The 21,076-nt window shown below is 27.5% G+C and overlaps 3 protein-coding genes across 5 annotated transcripts in view; 1 reads left to right on the top strand and 2 right to left on the bottom strand.

Annotated features, from left to right (window-relative positions):
* Positions 1–1,060: 1,060 nt before the first annotated feature.
* Positions 1,061–6,292, bottom strand: LOC100163608 (NADPH:adrenodoxin oxidoreductase, mitochondrial). Of its 2 annotated transcripts, none has more exons than XM_008186707.3 (9): positions 6,005–6,292; positions 3,893–4,019; positions 3,617–3,835; positions 3,308–3,523; positions 3,049–3,241; positions 2,786–2,950; positions 2,584–2,721; positions 2,356–2,523; positions 1,061–2,277 (listed from the first exon to the last, which is right to left on the bottom strand). In XM_008186707.3, the coding sequence occupies exons 2-9, from the start codon at positions 4,010–4,012 to the stop codon at positions 2,141–2,143; spliced, it is 1,356 nt and encodes a 451-aa protein (XP_008184929.1). In that variant the 5' UTR covers positions 4,013–4,019; positions 6,005–6,292; the 3' UTR covers positions 1,061–2,140. The 2 variants fall into 2 exon arrangements, with proteins under 2 accessions (XP_008184929.1, XP_001948763.1); XM_001948728.5 differs by having other exon boundaries at positions 3,893–4,012.
* Positions 6,293–6,426: 134 nt separating this feature from the next.
* Positions 6,427–13,272, top strand: LOC100159514 (protein SERAC1). Its single transcript, XM_001948815.5, has 14 exons — positions 6,427–7,001; positions 7,902–8,099; positions 8,171–8,292; positions 8,362–8,454; positions 8,547–8,682; positions 8,754–8,897; positions 9,074–9,340; positions 10,559–10,766; positions 10,826–10,987; positions 11,044–11,174; positions 11,237–11,395; positions 11,458–11,604; positions 12,482–12,548; positions 13,008–13,272. Exons 1-14 carry the CDS (start codon positions 6,731–6,733, stop codon positions 13,069–13,071), a joined length of 2,169 nt encoding a protein of 722 aa, XP_001948850.2. The 5' UTR covers positions 6,427–6,730; the 3' UTR covers positions 13,072–13,272.
* Positions 13,019–21,076, bottom strand: part of LOC100168408 (protein SERAC1) — a 9,289-nt gene continuing 1,231 nt past the window's right edge. For both annotated transcript variants that reach the window (XM_008186706.3, XM_001948847.5), the window contains exons 3-8: positions 17,989–18,600; positions 14,316–14,443; positions 14,088–14,231; positions 13,878–14,021; positions 13,529–13,595; positions 13,019–13,381 (exon numbers count right to left, since the gene is read on the bottom strand). In XM_008186706.3, the coding sequence (XP_008184928.1) occupies positions 13,306–13,381; positions 13,529–13,595; positions 13,878–14,021; positions 14,088–14,231; positions 14,316–14,443; positions 17,989–18,600 (1,171 nt within the window). In that variant the 3' untranslated portion in view covers positions 13,019–13,305. The remainder of the gene's footprint in view (positions 13,382–13,528; positions 13,596–13,877; positions 14,022–14,087; positions 14,232–14,315; positions 14,444–17,988; positions 18,601–21,076) is intronic.

Here is a 21,076-nt window from a genome sequence, read left to right as displayed (position 1 = left end):
GTACCTAATTAATTTTCGTATTAAGCATTAGTATTTACTATACTACCTACTACAGAAAGTGTAATTAGTTTTTGCCAAAAAATTACATTTGAAAATGTCATTGTGACATTGTGTACTTACATATAAAATATAATAATATAGGTCACCTACACTAAAAGTTGCAAATACCAACGAATAATAATTTTAAATTACCAACGACAAAATAGCTAAAATCGTTGGTTTAAGGTTTTATTGTTTTAATATGTAATTACGTCGAAATTTGAATTTAAAATGCCTGACAAAATATCTATGTTTAATGTTTATATATTTTTTGGTTATATTATCAACTATTTATGAGAAACTATGTTTTAAATGTTCATTCCTTAGCTATAAAAATTGAAAATTTTTATCATTTTTGAGATTTTGATAAATTTTGTCAAAATTTGAACTTCAGACTTATAACAAAAAAAAAACCGTGTCATTGGATCTTTAATATTTATAAACTGCTATTATAACAAGGTATTTACGTAATTACGTTTATAGATTGACTATTGACATTTATTTATTTTTTTTTTTTACATGATATTTACAATCTATTCAAAGAACAATAAGCAAATTAGATAAGAGTATTAAAGAAACATGAGTAATATGACGGAAGAAGCCACCCAGTGATGACACTACCTATTTTGTTTACAGTTTAGGAGGGAAAAATTTGAACTAGGATTCAGGCATTTAGCAGGACATTTATAAAATAAAAAACTAAAAAAAGTTTAAATTTAAAATGTCTATAAATATAATATAAAAACAAGTCAAAATATTTTTAAAATTCTATTTTGTATAGAAAATGATAATATAAACATTTGATGAAAATGTCAAGTACCTACAGTTATTAGATTTTGAACAACGGCAAAATCAGAAAATTTTTGTATGAGAATTTGTTAATTTTTGGGGTAATATCCAATATCTAGTTGAAAAATAATTAATTTGACGTTCTGGTTTCTTTTCTTATTTAATGTAGGAAAACTTAAATGGGTTATATTACATTTTCAAAGATTAGTTAAAAATAAAAAATGTTGTATGAATTTCTAATTTTTAACTTTATTTTAATTTCAGATGCTCATACATTTTTTTTGTAGTTTACAAAATTTTTTTCATTGTAAAATCAATACATTCATCACTCAGCTTAGAAGTCCAAAAATACATTAATCACAAGCAATGATTGGATTTATAACTACTATAGTATACACCACCTTAATGCTATAGTATTATCAAATTCAATTGGTCAATATTATTATATTTATATAAATTATGAATTTAAATATGTTATCTTTATGAACTTACAATTTTAATCACGTCAAATTTGAATATGCATATTACTCAACTTATTAAATAATAATAGGGCAGATTTAATTATTTTTTGTATGTTTTGGTTAAGTTAAAAATATGAGGTTTTAGCTCAGGGTCAACACCTACTGTTCTACAACATAGAAAATTTAAATCAGACGATCTAAACTAACAACATATTTAAATATAGATAAAAATAAAAATTATCAATGTATTTTGAAATTGTATGACCCACTATAACCCAAAATTAAATTTTGTCAAAAATTGGTTTTTTTGTAAAAATTTACAGATTTTCATTAATTTTATTTTATTTACACGATTATTTTTAAAATACAGGAAATGTATTACTTTTTACTTCTCAGAGTAGCAATTAAAGCCAAATTGCTACCAGAACCAGCCCCAAAGTTAAAAATCTAAACATTTTAACTACAAAAAAACACATATCATTGAAAAATAATTCCACTCCTCTTTGAAATTAAATATAATATAGTAATAATAATTAATAATGTTATAAAATAATAAACATAATGTGTTATCTTGTTTTATATTAACATAAGAAAATTCAAAATACTTAGAGCTTTTTAAATTAACAATCATTAAAAATAAATTTCTATATTAACATTTAAAATAAAATAAAAATTAATACACAGTAAAATTGGTAAAAAAAATTGACTCAACTAAAATGTAATTTATTTTTCCTAAATATATTATACTTATAACTTATTTAACATTTCAAACTTCTATTTTGAAGCATTTATAATATTTATTTATCTAAACATTTCTACAATAAATTAGATTTTGATTATGATTTAAAGTGTTATTTTAGTATTCCTCCAATTTGTAACATTTCGTCAATATCTACAATTTTTTCTCTAGGTTTACCATGTTTTATTCCTCTTTCCACTTCAACTTTGTCAATTTTCATCCACCCATTCCAATCGACAGTAATTATGCCTAAAAAAATATTTGGAATTAAATTATTTTTTTCTATTGACTATTCCGGAAACTTTATTCAAGCTAATATGATGATACCTTTATCTTCTAATATTTTCGAAATGTAATCATACCCTGGCTTTCGCTCACCAAGCAAGCCTTTATCAAAATGTTGACCGATTAACGTAGCTGCTTGAAAAGCATTACTCATAGTCGACAATATTACTCCCACGGGTCCCGAAGATAACCAACCAACACTATAAACACCTTTGAAAGTAAAATATGTTTAATTATATAAAGTCAAACAATCAAAATTAATCACTATACCTGTACTTTGAGGTACTGTTGAAGACATTTTATCAAAAGGTATGTCGGGATCTGCTTGAACACTCCGATATCCAATACTGCGAAAAGCCAATTCACATTTTAATGTATACTTTTCATCTGTAACCACTGCTCTTTCTCCTGAAAATATTTTTGTTTGTCAAGAATTATTAATATTTATAAAACTAAATTACAATTGTTGCACCTTCTAAATGGTTTACAGCCAGTTCAATTCCTTCTATTTTTGATGTACCTAATATTGAGATAGGTGTTCTCAGGAACAATATATCAAACAATTTGTTTCGAACTTCTGTTTTTTGTGATGCATCATACATAAGTTGCATTAACCGTTTACGAGGTCTTGGTAAATCTGTAATAATTACATATTATAAAATATAATATATAAATAAAAAAATATAATATAATATAAAATAAGTAAATAAGTTTTAATTTATTTAAAAAAACTACCATTAATGACTTTATCTATATCATTCATTTGGTTTTCAAAAAAATGTGTGCTCACTCCAGGTAATTTTAACATTTCTCTTAATTCTTTAATTGTAAATGCTACTTGTAATGGACCTCTTCGACCCACAAGAGTGACTTTTTTTACTTTACTTTGTGTCAAAGCCTCTAAACTATATTCGGTGATGTCCGTTTTCTGAAAAAAAAATATATTTAATTTAAATTAACTAAGGCTACAATTAAAAACATCAACTGTACCAACTCTAAGTTCATCAACAGGTGATAATAATATTCTAGCAACATCCAAAGCAACATTTCCTTGTCCTACAATAACAGCATGTTCAACATCCAAATCTACTTTAATATTTTTATCTGCTGGCAAACCATTATACCATCCTATAAATTTTGTAGCTGATACAACATTGGATACATTTTCACCAGCAATATTTAATTTTCTGTCTTCGTCTGCTCCATAAGCCTAAATAAATAATAAACATTTTATCATAGTAATATATGGGATATAAATATATTATTTAACTGGCACATGACTTAACACATTATTGAAACTTACTAATACTACGGCATTATATGAATGTTTAAGTTGGGCTAATGTAATATGACAGCCAAGTGAAACATTTCCTATAAATCGTATATTTTCATTTGATGCAGTTTTAGTAAATGTGTTTATAACATTTTTTACTTCTGGATGATCAGGAGCTACACCATAACGCACAAGTCCAAATGGAACTGGCAATCTTTCATATATATCAATCTGACAGCCAGGAATTTTCTAAAACGTAATGAATATAAGAAAAATGTTTAAATATTAATATGAATTTTATATTACTTTTAGTAGCTGTTGTGCACAATAAAACCCTGCAGGGCCAGCACCTACAATGCCGACTTGAAATCCATTGGCATCTTTTGAATACTTCCTTATAGAATGACTCAAGTACCTCCATCGCATCTGTAATCTCAATTTAAGTTTTTTTTGATATAATATAATATATTACTAATGTATACTTCATATAATAGGTAAATTAAATTTGATTATCACATTATACAGTTTTATTATAAACAAATAAAAATTATTTTCAAGCATTACAAAATAAACTTTAATAAATAGTTCAATGTTATACCAGATATCAATTACTTTTTAAAATTGAATGATAACATCTACTGAAATAATAGTAGGTGTTCACTAAAAAGTACACTTTCTCATAAAATGGAAAAACTTAATAATTTCATAACTTCTATTAAATTTTATGAAGTTTAGACAAATCATAAGATTTATTATGCTTAGTAACTAAATCTTCAGAACATATTTTTATAAAAAAAAAAAAAAATCTTAATAGTTAATACATCCACATGGTAAGCACTAAAAGTATCTTTTGGAAAATTTAAAATATTTATCTTCAAACAAAACTCTAAACTAAAAATGTTGTTATTAAATCTTTCTGCTTTTCATATTACATATACTATATTTTAGGCATAAACATTATAGTATTATACACATAGTGGCACCTCGTCATTACATTATTTTCAGTGGCCCAGTGGCGGACTGGACGACCTGGATACCGGGAAATTTCCCGGTGGGCCGCTGCTCGTATAAAATATATATTTATTAATATTATTATTGTGAAATTATAAATTAAAATATTATCTAATAAGTAATAAGTATGTAATATTAAGGGGGCTGGAGCGTAATCCATTCTAAGGAGTAAAAACTAGGTTATATTTCAGTTTATATGGCCGGGTCTTGTGAATATGTTGAAAGTAAATTAGTGTGCGTAATTTATATAGTACCGATCACGTTGCATAGAGGCATCATAGTGACCAGATATGTACGTCTGTAATTTTACCTACGCTTCAATTTACCCACAAGTCAACAAAATATTACTTAATAAAATTACAAAAATTTGAAAAAAAAAAATGCCAGTGACTTCAATCATTACGCTCAGTAGGCTATTTTGAAATCAGAATTAAATTCTCCTCTAAATTTTATCTGTATTTATACTGTGGCACATTTTTCATATTCTATATCAATATATTTAAATTTGAATTATGAATATGATCTATTTTTACTCTTTTTGTTGGTAAATTTCCAAGTAAAACAAAAATAAAAATCAGAAAAATAAAATCGTCAAAGCATAGATAATTTAGTGAAAAATTCAAATCTGCTTTCAAAATTAATATCAGAACATTACATTGGGCGTAGTGATTGAAATCGTGAGGTATGTTTTCTAACGAAAATGAATCAAGCTCCAGCCCCCTTAAAATCATATTGATTGTAGTTTAAATTATATACATAACAATTATTAGGAATATACTCTAAGGTACTCTGAGGTAGGTAATTAAAACTGTATTTGTTTAAACTTGTAAATTTGTGACCATTTCTTTTGATTTCTTTAATAAAAAAAAATAAAAAGTACATTGTTATCACCAATAAGCTACCAATAGGTAAATAGTATACAATAAGTTATAGTATTGGTTAGTCATCTCTGGTCAGGTGACACTACTGAGGGTCTTCCTATTCGAATATTTTTATAATGTTATATAAACTTTGTCATCATACTTACTGATTATTGTAAAATAGATTGTAAATATATGTTTTTTTAAATAAAAAAAAAAAGTATTGGTTAGTAAACTAGTGTCGCATACTTGAAATTTAAAATATTTTATTTCTACATTAATTTATATATATATATATAGATAAAAAAAAATAACTACAAACAAAAGGCCGGGCACACTCAAATGTAAAACTCTGGGTCCGCCTATGGGCCACATAACATTTTGTAATATATGGCCAAAAGGTGGTACTACCTAATGTATTTTTCCGAGAACACTCGATGAAACCCAAATAATTAGTTTTATGGAAGTTATTACTTAACATTTTTTTTAAGAGTTCCATTCCAATATAAATATTATTGTATACAATAGTAAAATAGTTTTTACTTACAATTCGTTGATTTAAAAATTCAATATCTATAAAATCAACGTCTTTTTGAAGGTTCAAATGAAAATTAAATTTACTTTTTTACGTCAAGTGAAAAGAAGTAATTATTTTAATGTGGTGTGACCGCTGAGTACTCAGTAGTGGGTATTGGACAACTGCAAGTTGGCACAATATAGTATATTATACTATATACAAATGCAAAGTGTGAGTCTGTGATGTGACTGTCGAGTGTCCACTGTCCAGCACAGAACAATACGGAATATAGATAATAGATTATCTTTATTCTTTAATCGTTATGTGCATAGATAATATATTATCTATGGTGATGTGTAATGTGTTATCAAAGTAAACGTTACTGTCCAAATGTAAACATAACAGATGGACTGTGATAAACATAAACAACTAGAATCAGTGCAAATATTCTTGATAGTTGAAAAAAGTCTGACGAAAAAATTGGCAATTGAATTGTTTACAGAATGCCGTTAGCAAATAACATTATTGCTTAAAAATCGTACGACATGGAAAGGCGAATCATATTCGTTTGATCGTTTACATCACATTGTTCAGTGATAAATGTAATGATAAATGATAAATGTTATACCTATTGTTATACTCATTAGCTTGAAGCTGCACAGAACACTTTACACGGTCTACACTGTAGACACTGGACGACGTCAGATTGATGGCGATGTTCAATCAGTCTCAGGTCTTTGCTGAAAACCATTGAACATGACGGGATCATTCATGTTTAGATTAATACCATTCAGTAAGTTACGCAAAAAGCTGGCCAAACTGTCCAACAGTGTGTCAGAAAATCGCAACCACATACGTTTGTTTGCCGAGTCCATAGCTTATTGTGTGGTAACTGGCAGTCTGGGATGGCTGGCATACGAGTTTCACGAGACTGTTTTGACCATTGAACGTTGCGTACAAAAAGATCCAATGCTGTTGAACTACAAAGCTCCAGAATATATATTTGTCGACCAAGCCACATTCACTGGTAAACTTTGTGTACTAAATACCATTTATGTTGTACTGCTGTGGACTATAGTAGATGCCATTTATCATCAGATGGTCTTCTTGTGTAAATTTCACTTCTACTTTTATGATTTCAATTAAGAATCGGACATAGATAAAACCTGAATCTATATACTTCTGGAGAGCATTTAAGGAATATTGTAAAATTACTGTCAGCTCATATATCAAAACACCCTTGTATTATGTTGTACATAAGTACCATACATCTACATTATAGGTTGTCTGTGCCATTAATACACAAAAATCTAAGTAAGGTATACATTGAAGTATATCTTCTGCTTTTTATGACTAGAGCAGTGCCTAATACCTTTACTAAATATTGAATAACTATGTTTTTAGCATTTCATTTGTAAAAATAAATTTAATTTTCTATCGGTGGCACAAACTCGATCTAAATACCTAGTTATCTTTAGTTACCTATCCTACAAATATACAGGCAATAAGAAAAGTACATGATGTACTAGTGATGCCTTTAAATCATCAAAGTATAATTTTTATAATTTATTTGTGATGTCCAATGTGTATATACCTCTTAATTAATTTAGCAATTGGAAGGAATAGGTACAATTCAATATTAGTTACCTTTTTTATTTGTTTAATACTGTTGTCATTTGATGATTTTAATTATTTCTCATATATTTTCATGTTATAAATAATTCTTAATAAATATTTTAACAATTTAATCCAATTCAATATGAGGTTTTACAATAGATAAAACTAATATCTAGCTTTAATATTGAACATTGAAGTATACAAATATTATTCTGTGTAAAATACAATACTGTTATGTGTTTTGTATACTTAGGTTCATTTTGAAATGTAATTTTAGATTGGTTCTAATCTTATATAATTATTTGTACAGAACTCGATGAGTATCAAATTATTGATAGTAACAGTATAATACAGCCAACAAATCCTCCGGTATTTTTTTTACAAAAATGGAATGATTTCAAACATAAAAAGGCTTGGAAACTTTTGGAAATAACCAACAAGTACAAAAATTCTAAATTATCCTGGGTAGCCACTTCACAATTGACCACAATGACTGATCATCTAAAAAGTAAATATAAACTCGTAAAATAAATGTTTATTTTGCATTATTATCTTTAGCTAAATTTTGTTTTATTTTAGATTCAGATTTCCAACATTTAGCGCAAATGAGTGAAGCACATACTTTGGTCGGTTTGGCTCGATCAACTAATGCTAATCCTAAATTCTTCTTACCACCTAGAAATTTAAGCTGGACAAAAGATGTATAAATAATATTAATAATAATAATTTTTTTATTTTCCTTGAATAATAATTAATTAATTTTGATTTAGGAAATATTATACAAAATCCGTGATTTGTTAATTAAATTAAATGAATTAAATGAACACAAATGTTTATCATACTTTATGGCATATGCATTTAAAGTAAGCAAAACCATGTATTTGACATTTAATATTTTTATTTTTATTTATTTTTAGTTATATTTTGTTACTTAATACTTATTTATTTTTATTAGGGTAAACAGCATGACTATTATCACTTGGAAGATGTACCGCCAGATTTTGGAAGTATGCAAATAGACAATGATAATATATTACAGTTAAGCATAAATGCTTTACGACACCATTGTAACAATGAAACAAATGTTACTGGTAAGTATTTTAAATCAAACCTATTTATTATAATAATTAAAATTTAAAATTGATTAAATTATGTTATGCAGCTATGGTAAAATTGGGAGGTCTTCAAATTTTAATGGCAATATATCAGTATTTAAAACACGATGAACAAGTAGCAGAAGAAATCGGAAAATTGTTGTCAGTCGCTTCTTTAAACAAAGATCTTATCCAAGACATTTTCTCAACCGGTATAGTCTAACGAATATTGTTTCAATAGATATTTATTATAGATGTACAAAGTAAATATCATCTTTTATTATCACCACAGTATAAAAAATTAGAAAAACTATTCAATATTTATTATTTATTCTATTAACTGTTAATATTGCTATACATGATTTTAACTTATTTATAAATGATTAAGGATGGATCAGTATTTTGTTTGAATGGAAGAATCACAAAAATTTTAGAATTCAGTCATGGGCCAACCGAACATTATTAAATATGGATGATGAAGATCCAATCAACGGAAATTATATGTTTGGAAAGCAAACAGTATTATTGTATCCAAAAAATAGATACAATAAAGATGCTAAAATTGATGTTGTTCTTGTACATGGCCTATTAGGTGGTGTTAGCTTTTCATGGCGTGAAAAAGATCTACATATTAATGAACCTCTTGGCCTTTTTGGTAAATATAATATAATATTATTAATATTATTATTGGGGTGCCTGGGTTACCCACCTCCACAAATATTGATTTCTTTAGGTTACTTATCTGTAGAGGTCGGATTTATATTCTTATAAAATCTTTAAAATATTATGGTTTTATGTTGTTTAAAATAGGCAATATATTCTTTTAATATTCTTTTAAAATACCAGGTAAGTTTTATATCCTTAAAAATGCTAAATATTATTTCTATATATAAAAAAAAAAAGATTATTAAACAAATTCAGTTTAAATTTTATTATTAATTTGGTTTACAATAACATTTTAAATTTAATTTATTTTACAATAATAATGAATAACTACGTATATATTTTTCTATATGTTCCTGAGTCATTTTAGTACGACGATTTGTGAGAATGTTTTTGTGTATGCTGAAGGACAACTCGACATCAACCAATGTCACTGGAGAATATCACAAGTCGACTACTATAGTCGGTGAATAGTTTTCCGGAAGTTGTAATGTGTTCTTTCCACTAAGAACTTGTCGAATATTTTTCAAATATTTGTATCCTTGGTTTTTTTGTTTTTCCTTTTTTTCTTGGTATCTGCTCAAATTGTGTAAAAGTATTTTTGATAATATTCATCATATCAACTAAGGGCGTATTTTATTTTTCCAAAATGTTGATAGTTGTAACAATTCGATGAAAGTTAGTTTTAATAAACATTAAATGCTTTTTTACAGGGTGTACCTAGGTATAACATGTTTTTCAAAATATTGACAAAAATAAAATTATCAAAATTAAAAATATTTATAAAATATTCTCCGACTTATTGAATATTTTCTAACCCCAAAAATATGCTTTTTTTCCTAGGAATTCTGTGTTTCGTGAATAATTATGATATCTTACTCCCATTTAACTGTATACACTAGGAACACATATGTAAAATCATAAAAATCCGACGTCTACAGTGATCTGGCTGTATGTCCCTTACATATTTGTTTATATATACTCATTAATGGTTTACCTCCTTATTCTTGATAATTGTTTTCGGCTCAAACCTGTTTTATATATATAAAAAAAAATAGTATATTTTATTAATTCAGTTTTTTTTTTTTTACCATCTTGTTGATCATTTTTGGGAATATATTATATTATTGTATATTTTTAGTTCAATGTAATAATCTTAATTTTTACCTGTAGTTAAAGTTATACTATAGTATTACTATTTTAATAATAGATATGAATAATAAGAATGAATCTCATAACTCATCAAATACTACTACACTAAAAGGACCAGTTGGTGAAGATATGCAAAACTATTTGGATAGTTACAAAGAAGTCAAAGCTAGAGAATGGGACCTGATTGGAAGTGATTTTGAGTTTGTTTTGAACGACATACCACATAGAGAAAATGTTAAAGGAAATGGGCCTTACTCATTACAAGGGTAATATTTTATTTTTACAATGATATTAAATTGTATTACATATAACTGTTTCTCAAAAGGAATAATTCCACTGTACGACAAACTGCTCTCAATGAAGGTTATAGTCAATGTTGGCCGTCTGATTGGTTACCCACTGATGAAGAAGGTCTTCGGGTTATTGGTGTTGATTATAGTACAACATTATCTGAGTGGTTGCCATCTTGTCCTTTAAAACAAAAAAAGTATGATTTTCAAACTTGTCTCTTGATGACTATTTAAAAATTGTGTGTGTCCTTAGTCATCGTACACTCGAAGGGCGCACAGACAAATTGATGCATCAGTTACTAGCTATTGGTATTGGAGACCGACCAATAATTTTTTTGGCTCATTCTATGGGTGGTCTTTTAGTAAAAAATATGTTGGTTACAGGTAAATTCTCTACTTGTAAGAAAATATAAATGCAAATTAAATGTTTTAAAAAATTATTATAGCAAGTAACAGCAATGATCCAAATGTGAGAAAACTTTTTGAGAAGACAAGATCTGTATTCTTTTTTAGTACACCGCATCATGGGTCACCATTAGCTACATTAAACAGTGCATATCGATTCTTTTTATGGCCATCAGTAGAAGTGGATGAACTAAGAACTGGTATTTTAACTTTTATTAATCAATTTTAATATAATTTGTTGATTGTTTTTTTTTTTTTATAGATTCACCTAAGTTAGTATCCCTCCATAACGATTTTCTAGAATGTTTAAAAGATAATCCAATGAAGATTGTTACTTTTGCTGAAAGCCTTCCAACAGAATTTACTGCTTTGAAAGTACCTATACTATGCGTACCTAAAGATGCAGCTGGTAATCTTCATTATTTTATAAATATAATATAACGTAACAACTAAACAATTTTCCTATAGAAATAAATGAATCATGGAAAATATTTAGATAGCTTAAAAACGAGTGTAGTTTAATTTAATTGAAAGCAAATATGCTCCAATTTCTTAGATTAAGACAAATTAATATAAGTCGCAAATAATGTATGATACCTAACGAAAACATAGATGGGATACCTATCAAAAACTGTGATTAAAAACTCACCTCGCTTCAGTAGCGCGTATCTAAGATTTTTTCACGTTGTGGGAGGGTGGGTAGGATATAAAGATTTTAATAGACATTCAGTATACACAATGTGTAACATATATTCATATCATTATATTATACATGTTGTATTGTGTACAACATTTGGTCTCCGGTGGGGAGGGGGGGTTGTATGATCACCATATCCCCATATAAGCCACTGCCTAACTTCACTTACCTTTGTGATAGTATACTGGTGTTGCTTAGTGAAATTACATTTTAAAATTGTGATAAATCATAAATTTCAATAAATATACATTGGTCAAATTTTTATATTATATAAGTATAGACATTTTATATATTTTCTTAACTTTGCGATCACCCCCACCGCCCCTTGAATATGTGCCTGCTACTCAAGATTAATATTAAATGTAGGTATAGTTCTTTAATCATATTTGTGTTATACCTATATAATTCTATAATATTACTCACAATAAGGGTTGTCATGCAATTCATAATCATTGTTATTTAATGGAGCATAATATGTAAATAGATATGTATATTTTACTAAATAATACATGTTTTACACCTTAGTAATTTATAAATTAAACATTTTTTAGTCTTATTTTATATAAATTTAAAACATTGTTTTATTTAGATCCATCGGTGGGTGAGCTTTACGAGTTGCCATTAAACCATATGTCCATCTGCAAAGCCGACTCTAAGTAAGTATAAAATATTGTTTGTAATTATAATTTATTTGTACTAAGTTAAAAGTCATTATGTATAAGTGTATAACTCAAAATCCAATATTTTTTGTAGAATTGTTTTATATAAAGTGGTTTAAATGGTGCCTTAAAACATAAGCGCAACTAGGGAATTTTTTCTGGTGGAGAGGGAGCTAAGTTAGGTTATGTTAGCATCACAAATTCTGATATATGATATTTTAAACTAAAATATGATTAAAAAACTGGGGTTTATGGATGAAAATGGGGGGCATAGCTCCCCAAGCACCCTCAATGGCACCCATGGCTTAGAACAGAAATTAGTGGTTAGTGGCCGTCTTTAAAATAAAATAATATTTATTTTTTCTTTCCATAAAGCACTCATAGATTGTGTTGACATAAAAATAATTAAAGACAATTTGTTTTAACCAATATAACAATAATTTATTGTTTTTACAGATTGTCATTTGTTTATCAAAAAACATTAGCTGTAATAAAAACCGTTGCTGCATACAGTAGTTAATTGGAATAGAGATTAGCAAAAATTAATATGAATAATTTTTAATTATATTGTATTGTTTATAACTCACCAAAAAATATTAATGTATTATTTTGAACTAATGGTTTTGTTTTATATTAAAAATATTGTTGAATAATTATAGTTTATAATTGATTGTATCTGACATATTGGTATTTATGACATATTATAATGATCTCTTCTTTACTTTTTATATGTTTAATATATTTTTTTTTATCTTTACACCGTTTCTTCGACTGTTGATTGCTTTAATGATTGTATCATATTAACTAGCTCTTGATATAGAAAACAATTCCTGTAAAATGTATTACTATATAAGTATTTTATAAGTGCTTAGTGTTTACCAAAATGGTAGATGGTTAAAATAATCTTAAATTACTTATATGTTTTTATACTTTATAATATTATATATTTTAAAATCTAACTTTATTGCAGTTCTTACCGATTTTTTGGTTTGCAAATATTTCGATGATCCAACGGAACACCATATAAATCTCCAAATCCTGGATCTTAATATAAAATATAAAAAAAAAAGTTAATTTTTGATTAAATAATATATACTATAATCAGTAGGGGGTTATATCCCACACCCATTATCCCTTAAATCCCCTTATTTATGTCTTTGGTACTACCACCACAATTAATTTAAACGTTACTTATAACATCCCCCCTCAATTGAAAATTCTTAGACATGCCACTGACGATAATATAGGAAGATATTTATTTTATCTTGAACTAAATTTTATGTTTTTATTATTGCTTCATAAACATTCAAATATGTAGAGACGTACCTGCAGACTGTATAGAAACAATCCTTAAATAAATAAGTTTCATAAGTGTCAATTTGGTTTCAATAAAACTCTTCACTTGAATTTGTCTATTAACGTTCATCATTTCATGAAATGTTTTCTGAAGTTTTTGTATTACTTGTGTGTCTGTAACAGAAATTTAAAACCATTATTAATCATTCCAAAGTTTATTATATCATGTACCTACTGTACCATTTACTAACTCTTGTAATTCAATTGATCGTTGAAACAATGGTAGTTTTATATTGGCTAAAGGAGATCCGTTATGGGGAACACTATAAAATAATATCCCCCTGGTATTGGTTATGATTTTGTGAGTTTCCTGGTTTTCATTAGCTGTAACAATAACATTTATATACCTTTGAAAAACACATTAATCTTAGGTTTATCCATCTTATGCTGAATCAATTAAATGTTTACCATGAACTAATATTTGTTTTATGAACAATCCCCCTTTAGAATGACCAACCCACGTAATGGGATGCTGTCCGACATGCAAATTTCTTAGAAGTGATATCATCTCCAATCCTCTATCTTTCATAGTTGTTCTGTAAAAAATACAACAATTTAAATAACTATAATAATTAGAGTAATAATATATTATGGTGTATTATAATACAATATAACCAACACTGACTGAATATCTATGTTCTATCTATCTATCTATATATATAAAATGACTTGTCCTGTGTGATTCATCAGCGCCTAGCCGGAACCACCGGACAGATCTGCCTGAAATTTGGCATATAGAGAGACATTGTGACGTAGGCTTCAACTAAGAAAGGATTTTTGGAAATTCAATCCCTAAAGGGGAAAATAAGGGGTTGTAAGAATACAACAGTAGCGCCATCTATCAAGTAATATCTTAACTAATTATACAATATTGTTTTTAAAATACAAAACGTACGAACTTGATATTTGGAATATTTAGTGGTTCTAATGATCTAGATATGCAATGAAAAAGGATTTTCTGATATTCGCTTTTTAAAGAGGTGGTAAAACAGGGATCTTAAGATTCACGTGGGAAATCGAAACTTTTTTTTTGTTGGTTGCCTTTGGTTGCAGCCTTGCAGGTTATATTATATGCGAATTATTCCACAAAGCTAGGTACAATTACGCCGATTTGTCCGTAAAAATAAAATAAAATAACCCCCCAAAATATATTAATATATAAATATTAAATACTCCTAAAAATCCGGGATCATCAACTATGACTTCAATACTGTTTTATGTACACTGTATACAAATTTGAGGTGTGAGGTCTCAGTGGATGTAAAAGAAGACAACTCTTAAAAATATTGTGATTGTTCGACTCCTTTTGGATGTAACTTGCTGCAATAAGTGCTCAGCCACCCTGTAAGGCAATCCACCTGCTATAAGTGCAATTCACTACTCGGTCACCTTGGTAGGCAATGTGCGAAAATTCGATTTGATGCATGCTTGTACCGGACCTGCCCGAATAACCAATGGCAACCAATGATAAATAAATACAAATTTCTGCTATAATATTTCTCCTATAATCAATAATGACGATTTATAAACAAACATTTCCATCGTAAATATCAAAATCCCTGTTGGAGCACCTCCCCAGATTGGTCCAATTGTGAATCTAAACTATTCAAGGACCCACTCAAGCACACACAAATTTTTTTATCAAAATGGATGCAGCCGTTTTAGAAGGAGTTTGAATACATACACACGGAAAGAAATACATATATTTAGATACGTTGATCGAAATTTTAGGTAAGTAAACTTGTAATTTATCATTTTCACAATTAAACGATTAGTTGAATAAACTTGCCCCCTGGACTGTGGTTATAGGTAATTGGTACAAACGACAACATTTTGCCATGCACCAATTATTATATTATTATTGTTATTAGTTCTTTGTTCTATAATAAATACATTACTGTCATACATTTTCACGTGGTAGGTATGTCCATACCGAAAATGTATTTGAAAAGTAAAAACAACTCACTGGATGCACATTTTAACACATTTTAATTTTAACAACCAGTACAAAATAGGAAGAAATTAGACTATATTAGATGATATAGTTGTGTACCTGAATAGCCTATACACAACGCCGTGTTAAAATATTATTATTAAATCTTAATAATACGTGCAGTGAGTCTAGATGGGATATAATAATATATAATAAAATTACTATTTATTGCGTCTTAGGCGTGTTTACGGTAGGGACCGGGTGAGAACTCCCCCCCCCGCCGGCGTATTGTGCCTCCAACAAAATCATGGCCGGGTAAAAAAAAGTCGCGTGGCCTGCACTCAGTATCTACCTATAGATTTTGATTATTTGTTTTATATTTTGTAATTTTGTAATCTTATTTTATTGATGCACATAAATTATAGACAATTTTATTGTTATTTGAGTTACCTATTTATTAATTAGTGATTATATTATTATCATTTATCATATATGCTCATAAATTATTTATAATTACTAAGCTACGTAACATACCACAGGTTAGATGGTACCTTTTGTTGTGACCATCTAACATCTAAGACTTACTTAAATAGTGCTAACTCATTATCATAATTTTCGCAAACTAAGCCTACTGACATAGTTTTAGATAAAAAAAAAAGAACAAACTCGATCACAAAAAATAATTACAAAGGTTGAAAAGTAGACAATTAATGAATAATAGTCTAATAGACATAACTCTTTGCTTAGATATTGGAGGACGTCCATTTGATGGAAAAAATGAAAAGAATAGTAGTTTTAACTTTTACTACAGGATGGTATCAATGATTATGATATAAAATGAGAATCAGTTGTTTCTGTGCGCTTTGATGAAGCATCAAAAATGTCTGGAAGTTTATCAGGGGTTCAAGGATGATTTAAAGAGAAAAATGAAAAATCGTTATTTAATCATTGCTATATGGACATTGTAATTTAATATTAGTACTCGTAGTTTCAGTTGAAAATAAAATAAGGTAAGATTTAATTTTTTTGAACATTTTCAAGTCATATACCTAGTACTCATTTATCGAAGCAAGTTGTACTACATGCATGCTATTTTGAAAAAAAAACTGAAAGTACCATCAATATAAAACTTAAAACATTAAAGTCAGTATCTACGACTACATGGGTTTGCCGCACGAAAACGGTGAGTGCTATTAAAAAAAATTACGCTGCATTATTACTTGCAATAGCTGAAATTTGTGACAATACTAGACAATCCGACGTAAGAGTCAGAGGTATATACTATTATGGAATCTTAAATCAAATGAAAACATTTGAATCTATGTTTTCTATGTAGACGTTAGATCCTATTTTTAATTTAGTGTTAGAGGTAAGCACACATAAAACCAAACTAGGGAGCATTGCCTATGAATCAAGATCGCCTAACCAATAATAGTTGAAAATTAAACTAAATATTTAAATAATGTCATTGTGATAATCAAAATGATGATGGTTGATAGATAACTCGAATCTCAAGGGAATAAAAATTAATTTCTATTTATGTACCTATTTTTGGAGTTATAAATCTTAAACACTACTGAAAACCCTTCAAGGGGCAAGAAAAAAATTCAAGTTATCGAGACATCTGAGACTCGACAGTATAATGTTTAATGTTTCTACAATAACTACTGTATTATAAATTTATAAATATAAATTTTTAATATTTTTCTTTCGAATTACAGCAAATTAACAAAAATCATTTAAAAGATAAATCGTATAATTTACCTGTGAATATCTATATGCTTTTAACTGTCAAAAGAAAGTTGTATCATGCACAAATCTAAAATTAACTTAAAAAATTTAAAACATCACAATACGTCCATAAATAGCATACAAATAGGAAAAATATTTTAAAAACGATGTCTGAAAAATGCTGTTTATATAAAATATAATATTATATTATATAAAATACACTTGTTGAAAGTTGCCAGATTTTTCTAAAAACTAGTTTTGCCTAAGAATTTTGATATTTCAAATTATTTTGAAAATGCTGTGAATTTATTTTTCCTTTTAACCCACAAAAATGTAGTCTCATTTTCTACCAAAAACCACTCTCAAAGTTGAAAGAGGAGCATTTTTTCATAGATTATTGTATTAAGTATGTCTTACCTAACTGGTTTGCTTAACCATATAGGTCTCCACAAATAAGGGTCTGTACTGTAGCTGATGGTTATAACACGGACATATGGACAATCCAGTGGCAACCAATCTCTGGGCCAACAATTAGTAAACTCTTTGATCTCATTACCGATAGCCAATCTTTCAAATTTATTCATCGTGGATAATCCGGAATTCCTGACAACCACGGGCTCAGGTTTCTGATCCACTTGTTTCCACACACCTTGTTTCCATGTCTTAAGTTTGTCACCCCTAAGTCCATGTATAAAAACCACGTCCATGAAAGTTGACTCAAGTCCCGGGTCGTATAGTACTTCACATTTAACTTCACATCTTTTGGGACCATCGACTTCTGATTCAATCCAATTCGGTTTTTTATCGATTGTGTTTAACGCAATATTACATTTTTCTATTGAAAATCTCGCCAACCACCAACTGTAGTTTAACAGCCATAACACAAATGAAATTATCGATGCAGTTTCATAGAAAAACATATTCTTGGTCTTCACCCAACATAGTACAAGCATTTGCTGGTACGATGTCATGTCAGGTTTAAAGTAACAGATGACATATGCAATATCTTGAGCTGTCTTCATAATATTCCTATTATGAATAAAATCATGTTTACATTAGTACTGTTTAAAGAATAAATAATTTTTATATTCAAAGTTATCTATGGATAGTGATATTTTCACAGCTAGTCAGACCAGCACCCCAAAACAAAAACCCAAGTCCAATCTGTAACGTAAATTCAGAATTTATTATCCAAAATATCACTATTGTATTAATGGGTGCTGAGCGTATGTCATATAATAGAAGTTCAGTAAACATACAATAAAAGATCTAATTTTAATATACCTAGTAAAATCAATGGTAATACAACAGAATATAATAAATAACAATACGTAGGTGGTAGGTACATAATAATATATAGGTACCCATATTATAGTATTACGGTAGGTTGAATTAAGAATTGCCCAAAACATCACGTAGGTGGTAGGTACCTATATGGGTAACATAAAATTAATAATTATTAAAATACTATATATATTATATACCTACTATAATATTATCATTTGAAATATAATATAAAATATAATATATATAAAATGGTTATTAACTAATACATCGATATCTACGTACAGTAAATACGTTGTATACTTAGTTTTGTGGTGTAAATAAATTGAAATTAGTTTAAATATTATTTTGAACATTTCATGATCTATGGAAAATGATAATATTATAGGTAATCGCAATAAGTTTCAAGTCCCTATATGGGCTACGATTAATATTTCTTGAATTAAATAAGTAGGTACATCGAAATAACTAAAACAGTTCATGAACAATTTTTATTTTTCATTTAAATATATAGTTCTGATGTTTCTGAACAATTTTGAACTCCAAATGTTGAAATGTGTATAAAAATATTTTTAGATTTCTGTAAGAAAAACATTTGAGGAAACTTGTATTTAACTTTTAGCAACATGTTATGCATAAGTCAAAATTTTTATGCATTTTTAACTACAAAATAATTTCAAAAATGTTGGTTTATAATGACTTTATATTATTATCTAACAATTTTTTTTTTTAAATACTTAATCAATTATACTTTTTCAGTTAATTAGTTTTAGATTTCTGAGAGGAACGAGAAAAGTATTGATTTTATAATAATCATGTATTTTTATATATTATATTTTTGTCTTTCATCACTTTTTGGAACAGTAAAATGGCTTTAAAATTACAACTTTGATGTATTTTTTTTAAAAAAAGTAAAAATGCATAGTATTAATCAAAATAATCAGGAAAACCAGTACCTATTTTTTACCTAAATCGATATGGATGTTTGTTCAAACTCAAAAACTAATACTCTAAGTAAAGACTAGAAATCCCCACCAAATATTCATATTAACATTTACTAGAAAGAAAAATGCGACTCCCCCACACATTTTTATAAGTTTTTAAATTCAAGTTTTTACGAAATTCGTTAAAATGACAAAAATTTGAAAAAAAAATTTATTTGTAGGAAATAAAAATATATTAATTTGTCATAATCAAAGTATCAAACATAATATATCATAATTTAATCTAAAACCATTAAGTTATTTTGTTGAATTAAAAAAATATTGATCGTATAAGCTTGTAACAATTCACTTACACTTAAATTATAAATTTCAATACACAATGACAATTTCAAAATAATTATGGCAGATTGCATGAAAAATTGATTGATTTATATGCTCAATAAAATGTAATGGACCAATCACGGACCACTAAATCATATTTAAGGGACTATTAGCTGAGACAATAGGGACAATTGGCTCAAAAGCTTATAACAATGACATAATATGATACAAATATAATACACTAAGTGTATTTGATTAATTAATAATCATGAAATAAAATGCAAGGTTTTTGGCAAAAATTAATTCAACCCAGGTACTATAAAATATATTAATATGTCAATATTACTAATACCTAATAAAATAAATTAATAATAGCAATATAAATATAAAATAAAATAAAATATTATCAGTAATATAATATATTATGTTGATACACTGACTACCTATAAGCTCAGAATTATTTTTCATGTACAATGACGAGGTAAAATCGACACATTCTATACAGCAGGGTGAGTTCCCTGGTTTTCACTGTAATAACTTAAAAGAACCACTCAATTTAATATACTACATCCAGTATACAGGGTGATTCCTTTATCAAACAACACTCATTATTTCAAAAAGTGTAAGTTTTTTTTTAAATATTTTTTTACATACTTTCAAGTCGCTTATAAAACAACGTTTTTCTTAAAAAATTATATTTTTAAATATTTTTTATCCTTATAATTTTTTAAGTTTTTTACTTTTTTGAATGACAACATAGGGTTTTAATTTTTATTCCAAAGCAAAATATTTTTCTTTATATTTTGATACATGAAAATCGAATTTGGGACGAGTAGTTTATGAGTTATAAATATTCAAAGTTTAGATGAGCGGAGTGGAGTGGTACGGGGTTACCCCGCGAAATGTTTGTCAACTTCTCCGCTCATCTAAACTTTGAATATTTATAAGTTATAACT

The sequence above is a fragment of the Acyrthosiphon pisum genome, chromosome A1, assembly GCF_005508785.2.
Source record: "Acyrthosiphon pisum isolate AL4f chromosome A1, pea_aphid_22Mar2018_4r6ur, whole genome shotgun sequence".
Lineage (NCBI taxonomy): Eukaryota > Metazoa > Arthropoda > Insecta > Hemiptera > Aphididae > Acyrthosiphon > Acyrthosiphon pisum.
This window is presented reverse-complemented; position numbering and strand designations above follow the sequence as displayed.